Source organism: Pieris brassicae, chromosome 7, assembly GCF_905147105.1.
Source record: "Pieris brassicae chromosome 7, ilPieBrab1.1, whole genome shotgun sequence".
NCBI lineage: Eukaryota > Metazoa > Arthropoda > Insecta > Lepidoptera > Pieridae > Pieris > Pieris brassicae.
The window spans coordinates 12,926,742-12,950,488 of record NC_059671.1 but is presented as its reverse complement, the minus strand read 5'-3'; the positions used below and the strand labels follow the sequence as shown (position 1 = coordinate 12,950,488).

The 23,747-nt window shown below is 34.2% G+C and overlaps 1 protein-coding gene across 1 annotated transcript in view; it reads left to right on the top strand.

The window, feature by feature from the left end:
- Positions 1 to 23,747, top strand: part of LOC123711736 (protein kibra) — a 68,018-nt gene that overhangs the window by 38,816 nt on the left and 5,455 nt on the right. The window contains exons 4-15 of the mRNA XM_045664467.1: positions 12,856 to 12,964; positions 15,417 to 15,591; positions 16,272 to 17,114; positions 17,472 to 17,604; positions 17,705 to 17,810; positions 18,142 to 18,237; positions 18,926 to 19,027; positions 19,959 to 20,076; positions 20,523 to 20,700; positions 20,896 to 21,049; positions 21,612 to 21,703; positions 22,024 to 22,166. Coding sequence (XP_045520423.1) covers positions 12,856 to 12,964; positions 15,417 to 15,591; positions 16,272 to 17,114; positions 17,472 to 17,604; positions 17,705 to 17,810; positions 18,142 to 18,237; positions 18,926 to 19,027; positions 19,959 to 20,076; positions 20,523 to 20,700; positions 20,896 to 21,049; positions 21,612 to 21,703; positions 22,024 to 22,166 — 2,249 coding nt within the window. The remainder of the gene's footprint in view (positions 1 to 12,855; positions 12,965 to 15,416; positions 15,592 to 16,271; positions 17,115 to 17,471; positions 17,605 to 17,704; positions 17,811 to 18,141; positions 18,238 to 18,925; positions 19,028 to 19,958; positions 20,077 to 20,522; positions 20,701 to 20,895; positions 21,050 to 21,611; positions 21,704 to 22,023; positions 22,167 to 23,747) is intronic.

Sequence of the window (23,747 nt, the reverse complement as noted above, 5' to 3'; positions counted from 1 at the left end):
ATTACTCGTAATATAACATAAGCCTATTATTTATTTTCTTGGAATCCTCGAAAATGCATTTCGTGTTCAAACATTGACAATGTTTGGGTTACATGTGTAAAAAATGAATAATTACTGATGACGTACTCACCAAAAAAGAAAATCAAAGATCCCTTCGTGCTTATGTAATACATGAACGGCCCTAGGCAGTAAACAATGCTTTTTTTAAATAAATAATTATATAATTCAACTTTTATATGAAGTTTCCATTAGATATCGTATCTCGTAAATTTATTGTGAATTCTTTACTTATAAACGTCTATTTAAAACAAACTAGCCCGACAATCCACGAGATATGGCCCCATAAAATCTAATAGGTCAGTATTTATGTAAATAGTTAGGCAGTTAAACTCTGCAATTTAAATGCGTCGTTAGTTAAAATATTTTTATTTTGTCGTTTGAAGAGAATACTAAGTATACCTGTTCGAAGACATAAATATGGGTTCACTTCTCGGTAAAAAAATACTTGTTATATCAAGTTAGTATCAAGAAAGTCTTTATGCTTTATTCACAATATAGTCTCTTAACATCCTCTCCTAAAATTCAAAATATTCTTCTTCAGTCGTATTCTTCATTTCTGACGGTCGTCTTAGTGGCAGCGTACTGCCAACTTCCGCTGTCGTCGGAAAGCCTCTGCGCCTGTGGTAAGACCTGTATGGGCGTTTACTTGATCAGTCCAGCGAGCAGTTACCTCGACTGGTGCCCTCCACTCTGTCAGTCACGATAAGTTTTCTAAACTTTCTGAACGTATCTTACATGTCCAGCAAATGTTTTTAAGTTTAAAACATAATACTAACAGTTTAATCTCATAGCCCAAGGGACTAAATAACACAAAGTTTATTTGTTTTATATAATAAATAAAGCATACTCCTTCCTAATAGACAAGCAATGAACCTACTAATGTGTCTATTGGCCATTTATGACTGTTAATATAATATAAAAATAAAAATTTTCAATACGACATCTACATGTCATTCCCGAGATTATTTCAAGCAAACATACTCTAGTATACATTTGAAAATAGAAACCGGATCGTTTTTTAACTCAGTCGGCGTCTAAAAGGCATTATTAAGGCCTAGTTATAAATAAAAGGAATGTCACCTGGAACGAGGGCTATACAGATAATGGCTGCTACTGGGTTACGTAGAGATAACGCGTTATTCATTTTGAATATTTGTTTTTAGAATAAACAATTTATAGAATGTGATAATTTTAATGGTGTTCCTTCACCTGTGTTGGTTGGTTGTCTAGGGCCCGATATAGATGAATAAATAGCATATTTTAAAGATATTGGATGCGAAACATAATGATAGCCGTAAAAAAGGACTGGCGTAAAATTAATTTTAGAATTTTGTTATTTGAAAACACTGTGACGAATTTAAAATAAATTCGAAATTTAAAACGTTTTTGTGACTAGGTACGCCGTACGAGCCTATCTGAATCTATGTTCGAAATTTAAAAGTGTTTGTAAATATAACATTAGAAAACATGTAACATTGGTATCGTACTTTGTTCGCTCAACAGATAAGTATCGCAGTACAGCGAGGTAATGCAAACTTTTGAAGTTACAAGTTGGCGCGTCACAAAAAACCGACACTCGCACACCGTCACAGAAAGCGGACACCCTGAAGTTGGTGTAGTCAATATTTTAAAATGAAGTCTATTAATAGAAATATTTTATGTGATATTGAAATAAACTAAATAAAACTAGATAATGCGTTATAATAAAACTTTCAATGTATTAAATACCCTTTTTCTATTGTTAGTGTCGTTTTTTCTACAAACGTAGAATAAGGCAAAAGATAAAATTGTTAAAAAGATTTTTATGTTTTTACGCTAAAGAAGTGTTACTTCTAACGCATGTTACAATTTACAATAAAAATAAACAACACATTTACTTGAAATTTATAACCGTCAATCTTTTATTATTATTATTACTTGTATTGTACTTGTTGTTTAATTATATTGTGTTGTATTTGTATGTTGAAAGAATCTTAAAAGTCGTAAGCGACACATAAATCAAAGTTTTCAGTTACACACTTTTGTATATGCCTGTAGAAACAGTGGGGAAGGTAGCGGGGGCGAAGGACGAGGTGCGCGTCCTCGACCTGAGGCTGCGCCATCGACGCGTGCGCTTTGTTTCAAATGTTCGTCATAAAAACGATAAGGTGACCACACAGTACAGCTAGTACTTCCAGAAGCCATATATAAACCTCCTTTTTTGACTTGGCTACAAAGAAATCAAAGAAATCAAATATACGATTATTTGCATAAACAGAAATTCATCCACATTCCAGCTTTAAGCTTAATATATAGCTTCTCAGTCCCAGTTGCTAATATAAAAGGCAGGGCCGTCAAAAATCACCCATATTAATATTGTGTAAAGATTTTGCTTAACAATAGGCATTATTGGAATCGTCAAGGGCCAGTCACTTTCCGTGCGTCTTGATTTCTTGGTGTTGCGAAGATGTGGAATAACTCTGCATCTTCCACTGCATTTACCATGGCGAGTGTTCAGAGGAGTTGTTCGGACGTCAAGGCAGAATACAAAATACCATCCGTATCACCTGGACGTCCGTCGTTATACATCTGAGCGTTTCTTAAGACAATTTTTGCCCACTGAACTATTTCCTAAACAATTCGACTTAGAGTTCTTCAAGAGTGCCAATTCTTATAAGGACGACGACGCACTTGCGAGCCTTAACTATTACATAAAAAATACTAATGAAATCTACACTTGTAAGTGTAATTTTTTTGTAAGCTTTATACTTGAATATTATTATTATATTGCAGAATAAATAATGTTAAGTGATGTCAAAAAATGCACAAACAATTAAAAAAAACACATTTCTCTTCACGATGATTATTCCGTGATACTGTAATTGTCCGATGTCCGTGCAGAAACTGACTCACTATGGCTTCTCAAATGCGCTTATAATTAATTTCAATCTTTTCATAATATGGGGCAACTGTTACATGTTATATGAAGTATTAACATAGGCGTTTACTATAGGCTATTGATTATATATAGTTGAATCGTCTTTATATATTATCAATATATTCTACTACATTTAATACGCACAAAGCATTGAGTGTCCATGGGCGGCGGCATCAGGCGAGCTTCATAGCTTCATGCTCGTTGGGGGTATAAAAAACGCAAACAAGCATTTTTTAAAATATATAAAGCAGGGGGCAATTGCGTGTCAGATTTTTACATTTCGTTAATATCTTAGTAGTTAAAAATATAAGTCACTAATTCCAATAAATAGGAGATGAAATTCTTAAAATAAATCACTGAACCAAATATAATAAAAAATCCATTATATTTACACACATCACATAAATTTGTAATTAATTCGCGCTACATTATATTTCTGTGTTTATTTTACATATGTATATTATCGTCGTTTTTTATTTAAAAAGAAATATGTCTTTTTGATAGTGTACAAATTCTATAAAGGCCGGCAACGCAGTCGCGAGCCCTCTGTCATCGAATGTCAATGACCTGGGGTATCACTTAGGTTAGCCTCTGAGTTCTATAAAAAAATACTTTCATAGTTTCAACCTATTGGACCAATGAAAGAATGAAATGAAAATGTATTATTTTCTACTTTACGAAAACAAAGTCACACTGATTTCCGGTTCTGTATAGCCACAATTTAATTTATTGTAAACTTCCAAAAGCAATAAATTGGTCATCTCGAACACATTATCATAATCTTTTATAGTTTAAATTAATGTTATTGTATTTCGTAGGTTAATTTCTTGTAGTCCGATCGTAAAAATCTATAAAATTCGTTTTAAACGTGTCGGCTGTCAATTTAAAGTGTATGGAACGATACACCTGCTATTTTTTCTTTTTTATCAATTTACAAAAATCCTAACAGGAAGAGACATTATACACATATATGTACTTAATTTTCTGGGACTATTCCATGCGATGCTGAACCATCTGGTGTCGCAGGCTGCAAAACTGTTTCATTTTTATTTCTTACATGGAGTTGCTGACCTATCCGAACGCATCCTCTAGGTACATTCTGTGTTCAGAGTGTCATAAAATAAAATGTCAAAGAGTAGATTCGTCCTGGTCTTCGTTGTAGATCGGTCATGTTATATTGTACGATCAAAACTAGCGTTATTGCTTTAGTGACTTACCCCTTATAAAACTATGTCAATCAATTTATCTCCCTTTTCATTATATCTTATATTTAATATGACAGAAAGAGTAACATCGTTAAAAGAGAAATAAGACGCATAAGAAATCTTTGAAACTTCTATCGAAGTTTCTCCGTGATTTGGTTTTTTTTTTAAATATTTGTTTCCGATTAACGTCTCTAACTATCCCGTCCTTTCTGTATACATATCCACACCAGTCGTAACATGAGATTGTTTTTACAACCAGCGACGCGTGCGCAGCCGACGAACGACCTCAGACGTGGACCTTGAGTTAACGTACTTGAGCATAGCCATACAATTGTAATCTAAGTTCGGATTACACCAGGAGTAGGTCTGAGTCGTGAAAATGTTTATTTTTCAAGGCGTCGCGCCGTTGCCATGGCAACAGCGACGTTAAACAGCAGACGATACAATGTTTTTAAAGTAATCTTATGGTAATTGCATATTTTACGGACAATTTGTCATACGTGAGATATGTGGGCATAATGAATTGTTATAAATGTAATTAAAACACCGGTTATAAAGTTTATTGGCCGATGTATGGAGGAATTTAATAAAAACTGTCCGCTACAGACATTACGGTTTACCATTTTAACTGACTGGTTTAATTTTGAACATTTCCAACTTATAAAGTGGTCTATTTATTATAAAACTAATTATGTATGTATTTTTGTTGGAATGAGTTGGAAATGCATTTGCACATCTCCTGTCCTGAAAGTTGCGGTTGGGGACTCCAGCCACACCAGAAGCCGCGTTACAGAGGCTCCGAGGTGCCTCTCGCATTCAATGGGGACCTCAACGGCATGTTACACTCAAAAACCTCTGGTGCAGAAAACAGTACTTAGGTGGTAGCAGATTGGCATATCTTCTCCTATTTACTCCGTGTCTTCTAAACCTTGGATTCGTTCTATAGCGCTCCCTCTTTCGTACTGCTATTCTGTAGCATTACTTCGATTCCACTGCATACGATACCTACTACCTCGTTACTGCCGACAATTTTTGCAAAAGGTCAGCCTTGTGTTGTCCCAAGCTAAGCTATAGCAAAGCTATTACGACCGTACTACTTTGATAGTTTACATATCTCTACACCAAAAAGGCAATTTAGTGTTAAAAATTAAATATATTTTATGAAAATAAATATATAAACGAACGTGCAATTCCACTGTACAATTTACCTGTCACAAAAATTAAAAAAAAAGTAATTTTTCGCGTTTAATCACCTTGAGTCTATATAAATCCTAGGTATATAAATAAAAACCGCTTGTTTATCTTAAAACACCAGGCTAAATTTTTTTATACATTTGTAAAGGTACCATCTACCTGCTAGCAAAAATGTATGGAATGCTAAGAAAAAAAAGGTACCATGACAAAAAAAGATCGTGGATGGGAATTTTGAATTCCTGGAAATCACGTGCTGGCTGTACCATTGTTTAATAATGGGGTGTTATAAAGATAGATTCCGGAAAGCGGGATTAATGGAATTAGTTTGATGTCCTTGAGAATTTGCTTATGACAAGTGTGTTATTTAGGGTTTTGTGATGCGAAATTAATAAATAATAGATTTCCTGTAGTATTTTACTAGCAGTCTGAAAATCCAGTGGAGTGACAAATACAATGTAAATATCGTGGCATTAAAAATGACTAATAAATATTTAAAATATGTTCACCATAATTGTCATGTACTAGACAAGACTGACATTTTGCATTTCTTAGTTTTATAAGCATGGCGTTCCTAAATCGTCGGAGTTATGCCTTGAGAGTATAGCCAGACGTAGGGACTCTCTTCAACTGTTACATTGCATTTATTCGTTACATAGTAATTAACATTTTATTTCGTTTATATTCTAATGTTGTACGCGAGTGGTTAATTAAAAATAAATTCCTTTATTATTTAAAGCCCAGACCCCGGAAACGTACATGGCGTGTAATATAGATAGATTGTACCAAATACTGTAGAAAATGCATTATTAATGTATGTATTATAAATACATCCACCGAAACGCTTAAACACAGTTGAACTGAATAACAAAGAACTGAAAAAAAAAATTAACATAAATCTCAAACATCGAGCATTAATTTACATATCGTAGAAACATTCAATTATTAGCTGTCAGTGTACAGACTATAAAATATAAAAAGTCATAAAATGCGTTGTGTCTGTAAATATGATCTGTGGCGCATTCCACAGCTCGTAATACAGGGAGCGTTCTCAATAATAAGAATATGAGTGGAAAAAAAGACGAGGATTCGTGCGCCCGCGCCTTGTCCGGCCCGACGTCATGTTTTTTCGTTTTTTACGTCCCTCGGGGTATAATCGTTTGTAACGCTAGAGTTTATTAAAAATACTGCTATATAAATAAAGCATTTGATTACAAAATATTTGTTGATATTAATATAAAATTCTTCTAAGCATGACGTATTTTAACAAATTTGGTTTCAACGGTTTGAAAATTGAAATTTTATCGTTATTAAAGTAAAGGGGTAAGTAGCTATATAAAAATCAGACGTGCAAACATTTAAAATATTGTTTGAATTAAATATGAGATGTATACAAAATATAATAGGTATGAGTTTTTTGCTTAATTCCGTTAAGCCCAGGTGGCGCTCACGTTAGGCCGTTGGCGATGTTTCCATGTGTTGTAAGTTCGATCCTCGGTGCATGGTTCCACAGATGGTGTGTTTTTATAACCGCGATCTTCTAAGAACATGCTAAATTAAGCTTGTGTTCCTATGTAAGATTCTGTCTTGTATAGACAGACCATCTATATGGAATGTAATGAACATTTTTATTGGTTGGTAATTTTCCTTTTTTTTTCTGGCCGGTCCCGTCGCAAAACTGTTTTGTTTAATGCCGTGGAAAATAATGGTACTGGTAATAACTTAATTATTCAATCGATCCAAATTTAATATAATAAATATTTACGTCATAAATAATTGTTTTGGAACGATTATAATTGACCCTTAAAATTTATATTTTAAATCCAAGTTTAATTTAACTTATAATTAACGTACAAATCCGTTTTTAACAGCAAATTATAAGTTAAGGTCGACTATTTCCAACCAGTCAAGGTATGCAATAATTTTTACCGTAATGCAGCGTTTTTTTTTACTATTTCCGATCGTATGCAAATTGGATATGAAATTAATAGCTACAATTGTTTATGACCACATTCCATAAATAAAAGTTTTATTAACTACCAATTAGTGTTGAGTTGCGATAACAAATGTCTTCGCTAATAGCGTAATTATTAATTTACTTTTACGATACACATTTAAGTTTTACAAAAAAATGAGGTAAGAAACTATGATGCAAAATAATTTGAATGTATAATTTCAATATAAGTAATTTTTGCTTATCAACGCTTCTAGCAATTATTGTAAACGCATACAGTGCCTTGTAGTATATATTCTTGAATTAAGGATATAAAATTAAAATAAATTTCGTTCAATATCTAAACTTACACAACCAACGATATAGAGGGGCGTGCTTGGTGCGGCATTTGTGGAATGTTAATCGTTAAGCCCCCGGCGGACCGAACCGAGCCATAAAAACAAAAAGAGTGGCTTAGTTTCGGATATGACGTTATCTAGACTTTCACGGTAAATACATTTTTTATGTACGAATTATATAAAGTATGCTTTTTAATTTACAAATGGTTTTGCGAGCGATTGCCTATTTAACAGTCGTTAAGTAATCGCGGAGACTACTTGTTGATCTTTTAAAAATAGAATGTAAATGATCGTGAAGAGAATTTTGAATTTGGAAGTGAATGTTTGACTTTGATCTACTTGCTATGTACGCGAAAGTATGTGCGTCTTTCTTAGAAATTTCGGAGTGTATTATTTTGTTATAAACAAATTCCATGTTAAGTTTCATAAATGCCGTTGATATAACAATAAAACCGATTGAAAAGATAAGACAAATTTGATATCTACAAATGAGAATATAGGAATCTCGAATATCCAAGCTTCCAGAAGATAGGCAAAGAGGTAAAAAACATAAAATTAGTTCCGTGGAGAAGCGAGTGCGAGGGAGATGGGCGTAGATACGAATCTCAAGAAGATAGAAAGAGAAAGATGCTGAGTTGGAAAGCAACCGGTCGGAGACAGATGCGCTCTTGAATCCCCCACGGCAATCTTACAACTATAAGAAAATAATTATTAAAAAACTAACGTATACCTGCAACTTCGTCTGCATTTTGAATAAATATACATTGTAACGACCAATTATTTCACGAAATTCGGTTCTATATATTCTGTTTATAAGTAGGAACATACTCGAACACTGTTATAATTAAGATTATAAACTTAAATAAAAAAAAATGTACTTACAATAACAATATAAATTGTTAAAACTAATTAATATAACATTACAATGTAGAAAAGCAAGCCAACTGTGTTAACAAAAAAATCTGTATTAAATGTCTCTCTTCGTAGGTCTTACATATAAATAGAAATACTGCTTTATAAGCTGAAGTACTCTTTTTGCTGTCTAGAAACGCTTCTACAGTTGGTATAATTCATAATAACAGTCGCGGTTCAAGTAAATGTTGATTTTGTGGCTTCAGCGTATAACTCTTATCCATCAGGTGGTAGGTTCGATCCCCCGCTGTGCATAAATGGACTTTTCAATGTGCGTATTTAACATTCGCTCGAACGGTGAAGGAAAGCTTCGTGAGGATACCGACTTACCTTATACTCAAAAGGCGACGGCGTGTGTCAGCCACATGAGACTGATCAGTTACTTACCTTTTAGATTAACAAATGATTATGAAACAGATACAGAAATCTGGTTGTACCGCGATTTATTCATGAAATGTATAGGGTTAAGTTTGTTAAAGCCTATGAGTTGAAATAGCATTTCCTGAGGCGTTACCGTATCCGGTAACTATTGTTAAGTTCCTCTCAGCCGTTTGCGGATGCCATTCCTATTTCTCGAATTTTTTTCGCTCAAGCAAAAAATACTCGGAATGTAGGCGACCAGCCAAATATTTTATCTTTCGTAATTACGAATTAAAGATAATTGCGACTTTTTGCTATTTAAAATATTTGACTAATACGTTCTCTTGTTAAGATACACTAATAGATTTACATGTTTTAAAATTAATTTAAAGTGTAATTTAACATTGATATAAATATGCAATTATTTATTTTTAAATGAACGACATCAGTCGGCATCTTGAAATTAGTGAAGAATTTGAATTGTATTAGGTTCTAGTTCATACCGACCGTCAATTTAGTTGTAACATATAATAATAATGAAGCCTTTATTTTTATTAATCATATCCTTAATTTCCATTTCAAATTTTAATATTTACTGATAGATAAATGTTAGTAGTAATACGTAATTCACCTGGATATGGTTTCTATCTTTGCCAATAGTCGCCAGTCTTTTCCTGCTATTTTTATCAAGTCATCAGTTTAACAAAGTAATATTCTTTAACTGTTTAGTTACCACAATGTTCGCGACTATTTTCATACAAGGCGATGTGTTTCTTGTCGCTTAATTAAAAATCGCAACAAAAATGCATTAATTATAAACTTATTACTTACATTTGCGGTTAGTACACATTAACAATGTATGTTATAACATAGTTCGTATAAACAATAAAAAAAAAAAACAACGGGTTGGACAACAAAAAACACATGCTTTGCATTAGGTTTATTTATTACATAGAAATGGAACGCCGCTGAAGTATATAATTTGCATCTAAGCGTGCACAATTGCAAAGCGGGGCAGGATTGCTAATGTGCGTTAAGGAATTCCGGAACAAAAATGCATGTCTACCTGCAAGATGCCAGATGTTGCCCGCTCACATTCCTATATTATACATAAAACTACGGTAATTGATTACCTGGAAAATCTGAGAAAATCGCGCATAAGTGCCATAACTCAGCACTCCGCTTATTAACTTGCCGGCCTCAAAGGTTTCAAAGCCCATATGAGGAATATTTGTTTATTTACTCACGTGTTTGTATTAAAATATTTATCAGACCTATGTGATGCGAAGATTGGTAGAGCTTTAAGCGCGGAATGCGTAGGATTCATTCGACAACCGAGAGTTTCCTTATTCGAATTTCCTTCGTATCGACACACGAGGAAAAGGAATGGGGAATTCTTTATTGAATGATTCGCGTGTGGAGGACACGGCGCGAGGTCACGGCGGTCCGTTACGAGCCTGGGCGCATAGTTGGCCCTGCGTTTCGTCGAACTGATTACGACAGATGGCCGCGGCCAGGGAGGCGGGCGCGGGACGTCGGCCCTTCGGAGAGATCGACCTCCGAAATGCGCCCGAGATTGCATTCTTTCGGCGGCGCGGGCGCATTCCATTGCACGCCATCCGATCACCGCGCGCCCGCGCCAGTCGTTGCGCGCCCTTTTGGGGGTTAAGATGTGTCCGCTGCGACGGGCGTACACTATGTGGTCTCAACCGCCTCCCCCCGAGCCCGAGCTCGATACGACCTTCCGCGCGCGCGCCTCCACCGTCGGCAACTGTGTTAGAGGGTGCTCCCGACAGATAGCTAGGATGGTCCGTAGCCCTCCCGAGTACGGGGTCAGAGTGGATCCTACGTCGTCTCATCCTCCCGGGCTTTGCGTTCGCGATGAGCCTCAGTACCAGAACTTGGAGGATATGCGTAAGCGTCCTGAATATGCGAATCTGGATGAGATTAGCCGGGAGTTCGGGTACCGTTTGTGTCCTGAAGGCCAGAACTTGGAAGATGAGGCGATTTATGAGAACATATTATCCGTGCGTCAGATTCGTTCCGCGGAAGTGCGTTTAGTGCCAGTTTCTGAGGTGCCGTACTATGAAGGACAAGGTTATGTCGCGACCCAAGTGCTGAGTAGAAACGGCACGTTTCCACAGTGTCCGCCCCACACTTGGAGCCGGCTGCAGCACGCTGGCAGGATGACAGGATCTCTGCGTCTTTTTACTGTAAATATTACTACTAAATAGTATATTAATCGTGAAATAGTAACTAATTATAGTTATATTCTGACCAAACATTACTTATTATTATTACTATGCAGGTGAAGAATAGTGTTAATACTGTATTTGTGTGTTGGAAAAATTATAAAATAGCTGTATTTAGATTGAAATATACCACATCTGGTGACATGGGCTCATCCGTGGTCTGGGTCGTTACGAATAATATATCCACAATTTCCGTATCACAAAGCGAAAATCGCTTTAAATTCAAGTTCAATGTCATATTAGGTTGTGTCGAGTCTGGTTTTGCGAGTCGGACATAAGTGAGGTCGGTCTGTTAGCGGTAATTTCAGTAAAATCAATTTCTTTGAGAATACGTTTTAAGATGTGGCCAGTTTTTGTACGCATTCCACAAAATGTTGCTCGTAATACCTTCGGACGGACAAAAAATATACTTCCAACTCGTTATTTCGTGTGCGTATTGGTTTCCGTGCGCGGCTTCGCGCGTTATGTTAGGATAAATGATTATTTAACGAAACAATTCTAGCGTTTGATGCGCTTAGTCTACCGAAATGATGTTAATTATAATTTAAGATTTACAAATCCCAGTAAATTTGAATCTGTAACCATTTCCATCCGAAAATGTTAATATATGTTTTTATAAATAGCAAACTACATATATATAAAATTATAACTATGTTTAATGACTATTTTGAACATAACAAAATATGTTCAAGTGACAAATTCTTTAAAAAAGCCGCTTTGATTTGAATAAAAATGTTTTTTACGATTTGATAATTTTTACACTAGTCTGCAGAAAATTAATTTGTTTTATAACGGTTTTAACACTAACGAATTTTAACAATGATTTGCGAAATTTAAACATTAACTACTTGTGAATTTTCACTGTCCTTTACAAGAAATAGGAAAATCATAGCAATTTATAAAATTTATATGTTCGATCACATAACGAACATTTTTTGAACGCAAAATGAAACGCTGTAACGCTTCTCGCAAGAATAATCTGTGCTAAAACGCTAACGTCAAGTTTTAGGCCAATTTTAAAAGCTTTTTATGCGGGATTATTCAGCACATAATTCTTTTTGTCTGGGAAATACCGACTTTAATCTAGTGACGTCACTAATTACAAAGTAATTGTATGAACCGGATACAGTCTGTAATCAATGAAATATGTATTAGTTTAAAAGATATTTGTTATGTTCTACTATAGTAATACTCGTTGTTATTCGTATCTAATTTATTTATTTTGGCATAAATTATATGAAATAAAAAACAATTACTAAATATATAGCTTAATAATATAAAAAAATATAAATTTATTACATTTAATTCGATTTGGATGTGTATACTACCTACGTTCGTCCCTTTGTCCCATAAATGTTAGGTTACGGGGCAGTACTAACCCGTGTATCACACAATTTTATTATTTTTGCTGTAATTTTTTCCGCAATCTCGATGTTGTCAAAACATATTAATAAGCCTTTAATATTAGTATAGAAAATACTGGTGTTGTTCGTCACAATATTTATTTATGTATAATACAAAAAATCTAAACATACAAACGAAAAATATTTGGTTTACTATACAAATACTATTCGAATACGATACGATTATACAGCATTTACGGTTTTAACGTTATCCCTACTAAGGCAGTTAAAATTCCATACAATATATCTATTTCTATTTCCAGGCAAAACGCGAGATGTACGATGTGAAGAAACAAAGGTTATGCCTGGCCCAGGACGAGTACAAACATTTGAACAATGCGCTGTCAACCCTCGCCGCTTCCAGAACTAGCTGTATGTAACTTTTATTAAAATTACATCACTCTGGTAAGATTCGAGACCTAAACCTCGCAATCTCTATGGATTTTTATATATGGCATAATTCGTACTTAATTTTCCAAAACGAAAGTCAAATTATTTATTTTAATTAGGCCTATTAAAAAGGCAATTTGTAATTTTACACGTTATTAATATATAAAAAATTACTGTGACACAAATGACAGTGGTAAAAGAACAGGCTGCTGCGTCAGTTACTAGAAGTAGTTCCGAACCAATTCGACTTCTTCAAGAAAAGAGCGTACCAATTCTTAAACGTCCGTCCGTAAAATCCGTCAACGGTCTTGCGAGTCTTCTGGCGATGTGAGTGTCAATGGGCGGTGGTATCACTTAACATCAGATGAGCCTTTCCCTCCTGCCCGTTTGCCTCCTATTACATAAAAAAGGGTTCCAGAAATTTTCAATAAGAGCTTATAATAGCTTTATTAATATAAAATATGTTTTGTCATTTATAATACCTGACCTGACCTGAAAATAATCTACAAATATTGTTTGGTGTATTGTAATGAAAAAGATGGAAATGAACTGATGAAATCAAAAGATTCCACAAGTAACAGTTCACATGCTATTTCTCTGAGTTATTCTATCCAAGAATCTTTGAATCGTGGATTCCTTTTTGTATAATACAATAGATAATTTATTCGCATATTTATTCAATATGCTGCAATGTTGAATTGCTATGCGTATTGCTATTGGTTCGTTTGGCTCTAATGTTGATTTTACGAATATTTGTCACGAGAGGCTTTTTATTTATAATCCCATAACGTAAACTTAATGTGTTTTGGTAAAAATATAATTCGTGACAATATTATTTAAAAACGTCCTCTATGATATTTAGATTGCATTTAACTTTAAACACGTTTTTTTGAAACAAAAAGTCGTTACAACGATATTAAATTTATAAAATAGATTAACATTAGTTTTAACCTTCTTAAATTAAATTTAAGACAACAATCTACATTTAGATAATGTTACCGAATACAAATATAAACAAGTATAGCAAATTTAGAAAAAAAAATTAATGCCGGCAATATTTCACAATTCTATTATATATATAAAGAACTGTGCCATCTTAAGACTTTTAGTGCCATACATATTTTACAAATATATGGTAAAATGCGCATTTGTATGTGAAAAATTTTACAATTTCTGTCATTATACACCAATATTCATAATTTTTTCAGAAGATATTTTTTTTATTCTATGATAATAAAAATACAGAAATTGAACATATTTGCTGTCAAAAGTAGCGCTATCTCCACGTTGACATTTTTCACCATTAGCGAGAGCAGCGCGACGGCGCTACTTGGCTCTAAAAGGGCTAAAAACGCCAGTTCACGACAGATTTCTGGAAGCATAGGACTTGTTTAGATCCCCATTGTGCATTATGTGAACATACTTGAATCTAAATAAAATGTCAAACATTGAACATCCTTATAAATAATTGTACAAAAATTTTTTTTTCAAAATTCTGCGTCTAATATAACCTCTGTCATTTATTTAAAAAAATACGAGAATAATGTAAATAATACGTCAATGTTTGCGGAATGTTCTTGAAGGTTAGTTCGATAAGCCATTGACTTTAAAATTCCACTGGGTTTGAGTTAAATATTTACGTTAACGAATTTGTAAAGATTTAATATCATTTTTATCTGTAAGATGTTTTTTTATACAAACACCCCTTAAAGTTATATAGGCGGCGTGTTTTTTAACTAATACATTATGTCGTTGTTGTTATCCCTTAGAATTTGTTCAGTTTTTACGTGTTAGTAAGAAATTTAGTTTTATACTTAGAAACATCTTTCTTAATTAATAATTACAGTATCGTAATAAATTTAACACGCAATTTTATGTTTATAATCCCATAACGTAAGTAATTAAATGTCCTGTTAAAATATTTTTGTAGCATCTGGATTATAGAGATAGAGATTTAGAACATCTAGAAAGACTTCATTATACTTTGTACACAAAACTTTCTCGCAAAATATGAAACACGTATATAACAAGCAATTTATTATATATAAACGAAATTTAATTTTGAAAAATACTTCTGTAATATTACAAAACTAAATTCGATTCCTCTCAAGCTCCGTCTCAGGCAAATGTTTTTATCTACGAATAGTTTATTAACAGTCGAGTGAATTGACAATTAACATAAATGTCATTTTTACCACAGTATTCACATTACTGGCCAATAAGATTAAAAATACATTTCAACTTCCCTTTCCTGCAGACGTTATACATCTGTGCATTGACCGTATAGAGCAAGTATCTTCTGTGACTACTAAATCCAATTCGTTATATACAACGTACTAAATACTAAAGTATATCTATACAATATAATAACTATACTATAATTTAAAAAAAATTATATAAAATACTAAACGTAATACTAATCTCCTGCTTACAGTATGTTCTTCAACGACCTCCGTGACGACCACCTCTACCACGTCAAGACATGACCCAGAACAGTTGAGGTGTGAAGTAACCCAGGCGAGGGGAAGGGTTGCCCAGCTTCGGAAGGAGTTGAGGCAAGCGAGAGCTGAAGTGGCCTGTGCTAGACGTGGTGTTGATACTCTTGCTGAGTAAGTAATAAATTATTAACATTTGTTCAATTATTTTAATATATTAAAATAACCTAGTGACGTGTCTAGAGCAGTGTTGGTCTTTAGAGGCTTGAGCGTGCAAGTCTCATCTCCGACGACATAAGTTCGATCACCGTGCACCAATGGACTTTCTGGCTATGTGCGCATTTAACATCGCGCTTGAGCGCTCGAACGATGAAGGAAAACATAGTGAGAAAAGGCTTGCCTTTGTCTCAAAAAGGCGTCGGCGACTTGCCTATTAGATTGACAAATGATCATGATACAGAAGAAGATACAGAAGTCTGAGGCCCACACCTAAAAATGTTATTACGTCACTGGTCATAATAACCTAGTGTTAACATATCTTGTGTTGATATTTTTTGTTATCAAGTAGCTTTAGTTATTTGCACTAAACTTTATATTCGTAATCTAAATTAAATAATCCTTAAATAATTAAATAAGCTGACGTTAAATATAATTTATGGGTTGAGTTTATGCAAAATCAGAAACCGGAAACTTTTAAAATTAATAACCATAACAAATTCCTGTTTTGTAAATTGTTGTGCCTCTCAAAAAATTCATTAAATGTTCAAATAAGATCTAAAACTGATTCATATTCTAAAGAACAATCACATAACTTTCTGCTTTGTGCAGTTTATCAAAATAATAATTTATTACAGAGTCGAACAAAAACTTAGCGCCCAGCAAGGTTGCTACAACATAACTGAAGCCCAGGCGATCATGACCGAACTGAAGAACATCCAAAAGTCTCTTACTTCCGGGGAAAAAGAGAGAGCAGACCTCATGCAATCACTAGCCAAATTAAAAGATGACCTCACGAGGTTACAACTAGGAGAGGCCTCCCCAGACCTCTCCACCTTAACTCTTCCTCAAGAGAAACTAAGCACTGCCTCACAAACCGACCTATGTGCGGACCTAGTACCTATCGGTACAAGACTTGCTGAAATGGCGCGGGTTCGCCTTCAATACGACGAAGCCAGGAAGAGGATTCAGCAAATCCAACAACAATTAGCAGACTTAGAGGACAAAGTACAGCCTGGTCAAGCGGAATCAGACAAGGACCGCCTTCTCTTATTCCAAGAGAAGGAACAGTTACTACGAGAGCTTCGAAGTATTACACCAAGAACTCGATCCAAGCAGGAGATGACTGACATACAATCTGAATGCAAGCGTTTAGAGCAAGACCTGAAAAATGCTTTTGAAATGTCGAATAAATGTATCGCGGATAGGTTAAGGCTACACGAAGAGAAGCAGCTTCTATTGCAGCAGTTGAAGGATGCCTTGACTTCAATGACGACCTTGGAAGGACAGTTGAAGACGTTATCGGCTTCTACCCTATCGGTGTCGAGTAGTTCCAGCTTGGGTTCTCTTTCCACAGCAAGTAGTAAGGGATCTCTAAGTTCAGGAATCAGTTTTACCGATATCTATGGTGGGCCCCAGATAGCTTCCTTCCAAACGGATAAACCAATAGACATGGTCGATTTACATCGGAGGGTTGAGAGGTCAGTATTATAAAAATTTCTTTAAAACCTATTAATATTAGAGAAAAAGAGAAGAAAGATAGAATTACCACCTAATTAAATTCTAGCATTGTTTTTTTTTATAATTGTGCTCAATCTTCAAATATAAAAATTATCCAAAGATTATATTTCCCAATACATACTCGTAGCATGCCCTTTATATGTATATATATGTTTTCAATCTGTTTATATAATGCCTAAAATAATCGATTCGTCAATTCCTTATTACTATATATATATATATGTTTACACTGATTCCATTAAACCACACTTTTATATTCTTCCAACAACAAATATTAGTACCATTTGTTTATACAATCTCTATATAAATAATTTCAGACTACTCCGCGGTTCTAGTTACAACGACAGTGCGACTCCAGGTGCCAGTAGCTGTCAATCACAGCCTTCACTTTCGCCTAGAAGCAGTCTTTCTTCTGCCAGCCCACCACCACCACCGCCTTCATACAACCAGGTATGACATAAAAAAACTTTCCTTTTACTATATTTTTTTATAAGATTTCTTTCTGTCCGAATTTAAGTGAATACTCTAAATGGTATCAAAAATTTTGCAGGTTGAAAGACAAAGACGGCAACAGAGGGAGTTAGAAGAGAAGTTAGTGGAGATGAGGATAGGTGTCGCAACTGGTCTTAACGAAGTTACGGGATTGGCTACCAGTAGTGAGTATCCTACATTAAAATATCCCCACAAATCCTACGAACTGATCTGATATTATCGTCATGTTTCTTTTTCATGTATCCCTTTTCTTCTTCATGGCCCCTTTTTGTTTTTCATATATCGTTTCACTGTTTAAATATGTTTAATTGCTTTGCTTTGTTCCATTAGTTATGTCTTCTTGAGCACCTTGTCAATTATTTTCTCAGAGTGGTTTACTGGAAGAAATCGCTCGAAAGCGATAAGGCCGCTAAGTTGCGATAAGTTGCGATCCTTTTCATTAATTATTTTGATTTTACTGAATTTCTGTATAGCTAACCAGATAATAACTTTCAGTTCCAGTACAAGTACAAGGCCCGGGACGGCCCGTGGAGCCACTATCTCCAATCTCTGAGACACCCCCGCCACTGTCACCGACCTGCTCGTCTAGTGGTAAGTTATAATTATGTGATTCAAACATAGACCTATTATTAATAATTAGTTAGATTTTCTTGGAAATCTACAATTATTACAACAGAATTCGTAAACAGAATACCAATGATTTAAAAATGCCTCTAAAATATTTCTTTAATGTAGTAATTCTTTTTACTAATATTCTACATAATTATGTATTTACATTGTATATTCGTGGATGCTTGGCGGACCCATGCGACTTCTTCGATACAAAGGGCGCTGCGTGTTCTTAAGTTCTCATGTCATTTTCACCCATGTATATCCTTCCTATAACATATTAATATTACATAAGTATCTTATTTTAACACGTATCTATGTTTAAGAAAAATAATGGAAGACTTTTTTAAACTCTAGTTATATACAGTCAAAATCTGATATAACCTCATCGAAGGGATTACTCATATTTGGTCGTAAAACTCGATAGTCGTAACAGCCGATGCCGTTATTAAGTACCTAATACAATAGAATTCAGCCGGGACCTTTAATTTTGGTCAATATAACCGGTATGTTGTTCTAAACGATGTCGTAAACTGTTTTGACTGTACTTCAAAATAATCGGATCTACTTTTTTGGCATTTCCTGTCCTGTCAATTGTCAAACTCAACTGTCAAGCTGGTCGGGAAATTCATATTTCAAACATGGAATTTCACAAAAGGATCGTTTTCAGGAACAAACACTAGATCAGTATCAGCAGCAGTCAGCGACGAGTCAGTGGCGGGAGATTCTGGAGTCTTCGAAGCAGCTCAGGCAGCCGATTCTTCTAACATAGGTTAGTATCTCCAGTTGATATATATCTCCTGGATTGTTTAACTCAAAAATTAGACCAAAGTGTTTGTATAGCAATTAATAAAAAAATACTTTTTATTATATGTATTGATATATAAAAAAAACAATGGCGCTACCTTTTTTTAGGTCTGAGCCTTAGATTTCTGTATCTGTTTCATGATCATTTTTTTAATCGAATAGGCAGGATAGGCCTTCTGTGCCTGAACCACGCCGTCGACTTTTTCGGTTTCCTCACGTTATTTTCCTTCACCGTTCGAGCTAATGTTAAATGCGCACATAGAAAGCACAGCTGGGGATCGAATATACGTCCTCAGGGATGAGAGTCGCACGCTGAACCACTGCTCGTGTATGTTAATATATACTATTCAATAATTATTTAGGTTACCTAAGGGTATATTATTTCGAAGCTAGTGAAATCGTTGACCCTCTTGGTAATTGGTTGCGAAACATATTCACGACGACCAATTCAAAACGCGGACTCCCTAAACGTCAGAATTGTTCAAAACAATGTAACAATTCTTTCCATACAACGCCAGACAATTCGTTATATTTATAATACAAAAGTCTATTTGTACAGTGATTCTGATTGATTAATTTAAAAATAAAACCACACAATTAACCATATTAAAATAGGCATGCAAATGTCATATTAAATATCACAATGTCTGAATAATAATAACAGTTATTTATAATTGTTATCACGCAATAAAAACACGGTGTCTTTAAACATTTAGAGTTTATTCTGTTTATTTTGAATCTATAATAATAACAGTATTTACATCCCAATAACACAATACAGAAGAATGATATAAAATATATATTAACTAAATATATAAAGAAAATATAGGAATAATTAAAAAAACAAAAGAATACAAAGCTTCTTCCATATTAATTTATTTTATTATTTATTGCAGTGAACAGTGCGCAAATTGAAATCAAATTACGATACTGTCCAAACGAAACTGCGTTGGAGATCGGAATCATTCGAGCTAGGAACCTTCATGCTCTATACATTGACAACGGGACGGAAATGTAAGTATTTTTTTTATTTCCTTACATTTTATTATTGATTATTTCCATGCTGTAAAATAAATAAATAATTTGATATTTTTTATTAGTTTAAAATTTATATTTAAGTGTCATCAGTCAAACGTCATTTTGATAAATTGTTAAAATCATATCATAAAATGGCTTGAAAGTTCTCCTGCCTAGAATACTTCATTAAGGGTCTGTCTCACAATGTTATGTACATTGTGAGACAGAATAAGTAATGAGTTCCGAATAAGATATTTATTACTTATTGGTAGGATAAACACTATTGTTTCACGACTGTCAGATAGCGCTATTTGTCGCATAAAGTCCGTCATGAGTCCGATGAAACGCGAAGTTTCTTATTCGGAACTTTTATCTTCCAAATAATTTATGTGTTGCATAGCTATTTTTTTCAATTCAATACATCCAAATGTTTTGTTCCCCAGCTCTGTCCGTGGTGCCTTAGTGGTAGGCGGCGGTGGTGGTATTGTATTCAATACGCCAGCCTTAGCCTGGCGAGGGACGACTCTAGTATGGAGGAACAATCAGCGCGCTTCGATCGGGTCTAGAGCACTGAGAGCTGCTACTTTGCAAATTAATTTAGCGGCCGACAGCGAATGCCTGGTGAGATTCTTTATGAGTAGCATCAATAAATCTCTGCTTGAAATTATGATGAAAACTAGCCAAAGTCGAGTATTCGGCGCACGCCTTGAGTGCCATGTGAAAATCTTATTGGACGAGAGCGATACACCTGAATTTTCCTATTAAAAATTTATATAAAATCATTAAAAGCAAATCTAACTTCTGTTCCTTCTTCAGGGTTGTACACAAGTGAGCTTAGCAGACTTCGACCCAGAAACGACTTCACAAAAGTGGTATAACGTTCTGAGCTTCAGGAGTATGAGAAGGGAAGAGAGCTCTGATGAATCTACCGTTATTTCATCGCAAACGTCTACTCTCACAAGGAATAGAGGTAATGAGGATATATTTAACTGAATAATATGTATACTAAATTAACCTTGACGTGCCACAACTGAGCGTTTTATAAGACAGTTTTTATCACGTCCACCAGTTATACCAGCTGCCCACTGAAGTATTTCCGATCCAATTCGACTTAGGGTCGTTCAAGAAAAGAGCGTACCAATTCTTAAAAGGCAATGTACACGCGTGCCCTTTGGCATTGAGAGTGTATTACATTTGATTACTATCATATGGACATTATCACTTAAAATCAAGGAGCCTCCTGCCCGTTGGCCTCATTATATAAAAAATAATACTATTAATAAACCTTGTTCAGAAACGATCCACCTCAAATAACAACAAAAAAAATTGTGTGAGAATATTTTGGATGCCTTGGAATGTCATATGGCGATGTACGCTTAATAAATGAACTCTTTCATCTCTTACTGTCAAATTGTGTTTACTCTGTGATGAAAAGAGACAGTTTAATTGTATTTATAAATAAAACTGTCTCTGAAAACATTGTATTTATTTATTTACGGTACATAAAAAATGTTTTTTTTTTTAATTTTTAGGTCCTGAGAGTATGACCGGTGCTGAGTGTAATATTGAATGTGGAGAGGACTCTGCGTCTGAAGACGAAGAATCAAGAGAACCACTTAATCAGGTAAAATACTAATCAAATGTAATACAAACAATTTTTTTTATCTTAACATTCTTTCTCAGATTTTTTTCTGTTTTAAGAGTTACTACTAAAATAAAAATAAAACTTTACGAATAATTTAATTTTTGAATTTGCATAGATTAAATTGCAGGCAATCCATGTAATTCTAACACATTTTTTGTTACACACACACAGTTTTCTTATTTTTTTTTAAATTAAAAAATGTTATTAGGTGAAAGACCTAGCCTCCTCGTAACATTTTTTTTTGCCTAAATCCGCCTCTATCTCATAACATACATATATTATAAGTATATTGCTCACAGATCGTAGAAGAAGACTCATTCGAGGATTACATTCCGGAGGAAGAATTAAATCTAGAGGAGGAGTATCTTCCTTCCACAGCAGAGAAGGAGACCAACACCGAGTGTAACTTCTGTCCAGAGGGCGCCAGACAACTTCATAGGAGGTTTGTTTTTTTTTGTTTTGGTGGCGGTTAGAATTTATGTAAATAATGGTTATGGTTATTATAAAACCCGTTTAAAACTACAAAAAAATATTATTTTTCTTTATTAAGAGTATTAATCGGGTTTTTCTGTAATATTAGTAATTTATTGGATTAAGGTGAATAATAATATTTTTAGTTTTTATTTTGCAAAAAAATAGATTTTGTTTTCAAAGTTTTCTATTAGTAGCTGATGTAGCTATTGCATATTTTTTTTTGTAAAAAAATCACTTTTTATCAATTTTTTTAACGAAAGAAATGTATCACTGATAAATGATAAAAGAGGTCGTCAACATAAACATTGTTCTTCAGATTTTATAAGCTGAAGCGAATTGAGGCTGATGGTCGGCCTTACGTGGACAGAACCTTACAGAAATAGTATATGTATATACTAATTCTTTGTATATATACTTAGGTACGTCTCGATGTTGTTTGTTCCACTATAGGTGTGATTTGCTTGATATGAGTGGTTTAAACAGTTTGTAAGCACATAAAACACTATTAGTTAAACGGAATGTTAACTGTTTTTATCGGTTTAGTCTACAAATGTTAATATTTACAAAAAGCTTACTTTGTAGTTAAAAAATAACTGATGGTTACGTCACATGAACGTTATAGTAGTGCAACAACTCACAATTAACAAAAAAAACATACATATGTTGTGTGTGTACTTGTGACGTCATTTAATAATAACTTTTTTATCTCTGATACTTTACATTTAAATACATTTGTATATCTATCTCATTCTTTCTAGATTGGTGTGTCCTTTTTTTGGCAAGTCCCGCCATTTCTGTCGGCACTGTGGCAGTCTCTGCTTTATCCTTAATGTGGTCTATTCTTCTAAGTTGTCTTCTTCCTCTTTTGCGTTTACATTACCTTGGCCACCACTTAAATACTTTCTTGCTCCAATTATCTGTTCTGTCATATACTCCGCCCAATTTCAAATTAAGTTCATTTATTTCTATTGTGATGTCTACTTCTCACTTATGAGTAAATGACACTCATAGACAAAACAAAAATGTGTCTATTGGAATTGGAACAGTACCTTATAGCATTATTAAACCGATAAAAACAGTATTACGATAGGCGGAATGTTGCACTGTTATATTTACGTTCAATTATTTTAAAATTGCACGACAATTTGCATGTTTTGGAACACTAGCCACTTATTATGCTTCAAGATTTGCTTTGAGAGTTATATTTTGTATGTTATTTATGGAAAAAACATAGTTATAAGTGTTAATTAATAAAGACAATGGTATTACTAACTCAAAACTTTAAAGATATAATTATTTGTTTACGTGATGTATTAAAAAAAAAGAAATCATTGGCGTAACATTTTTAGCTTCAGATTTCTGTATCTGTTTCGTGATCTTTTGTCAATCTAATAGGCATGTAGTTGATCAGCCTGCTGTGATTGATACGCCGACTTTTTGGGTCCAAGGCAAGCCGGTTTCCTTCACCGTTCGAGCGAATGTTGAATTAAAAAAAAAAAACATTTACTATTCAATCTAACTCCATATCTGTTCTGTGGTTAAGATAAAA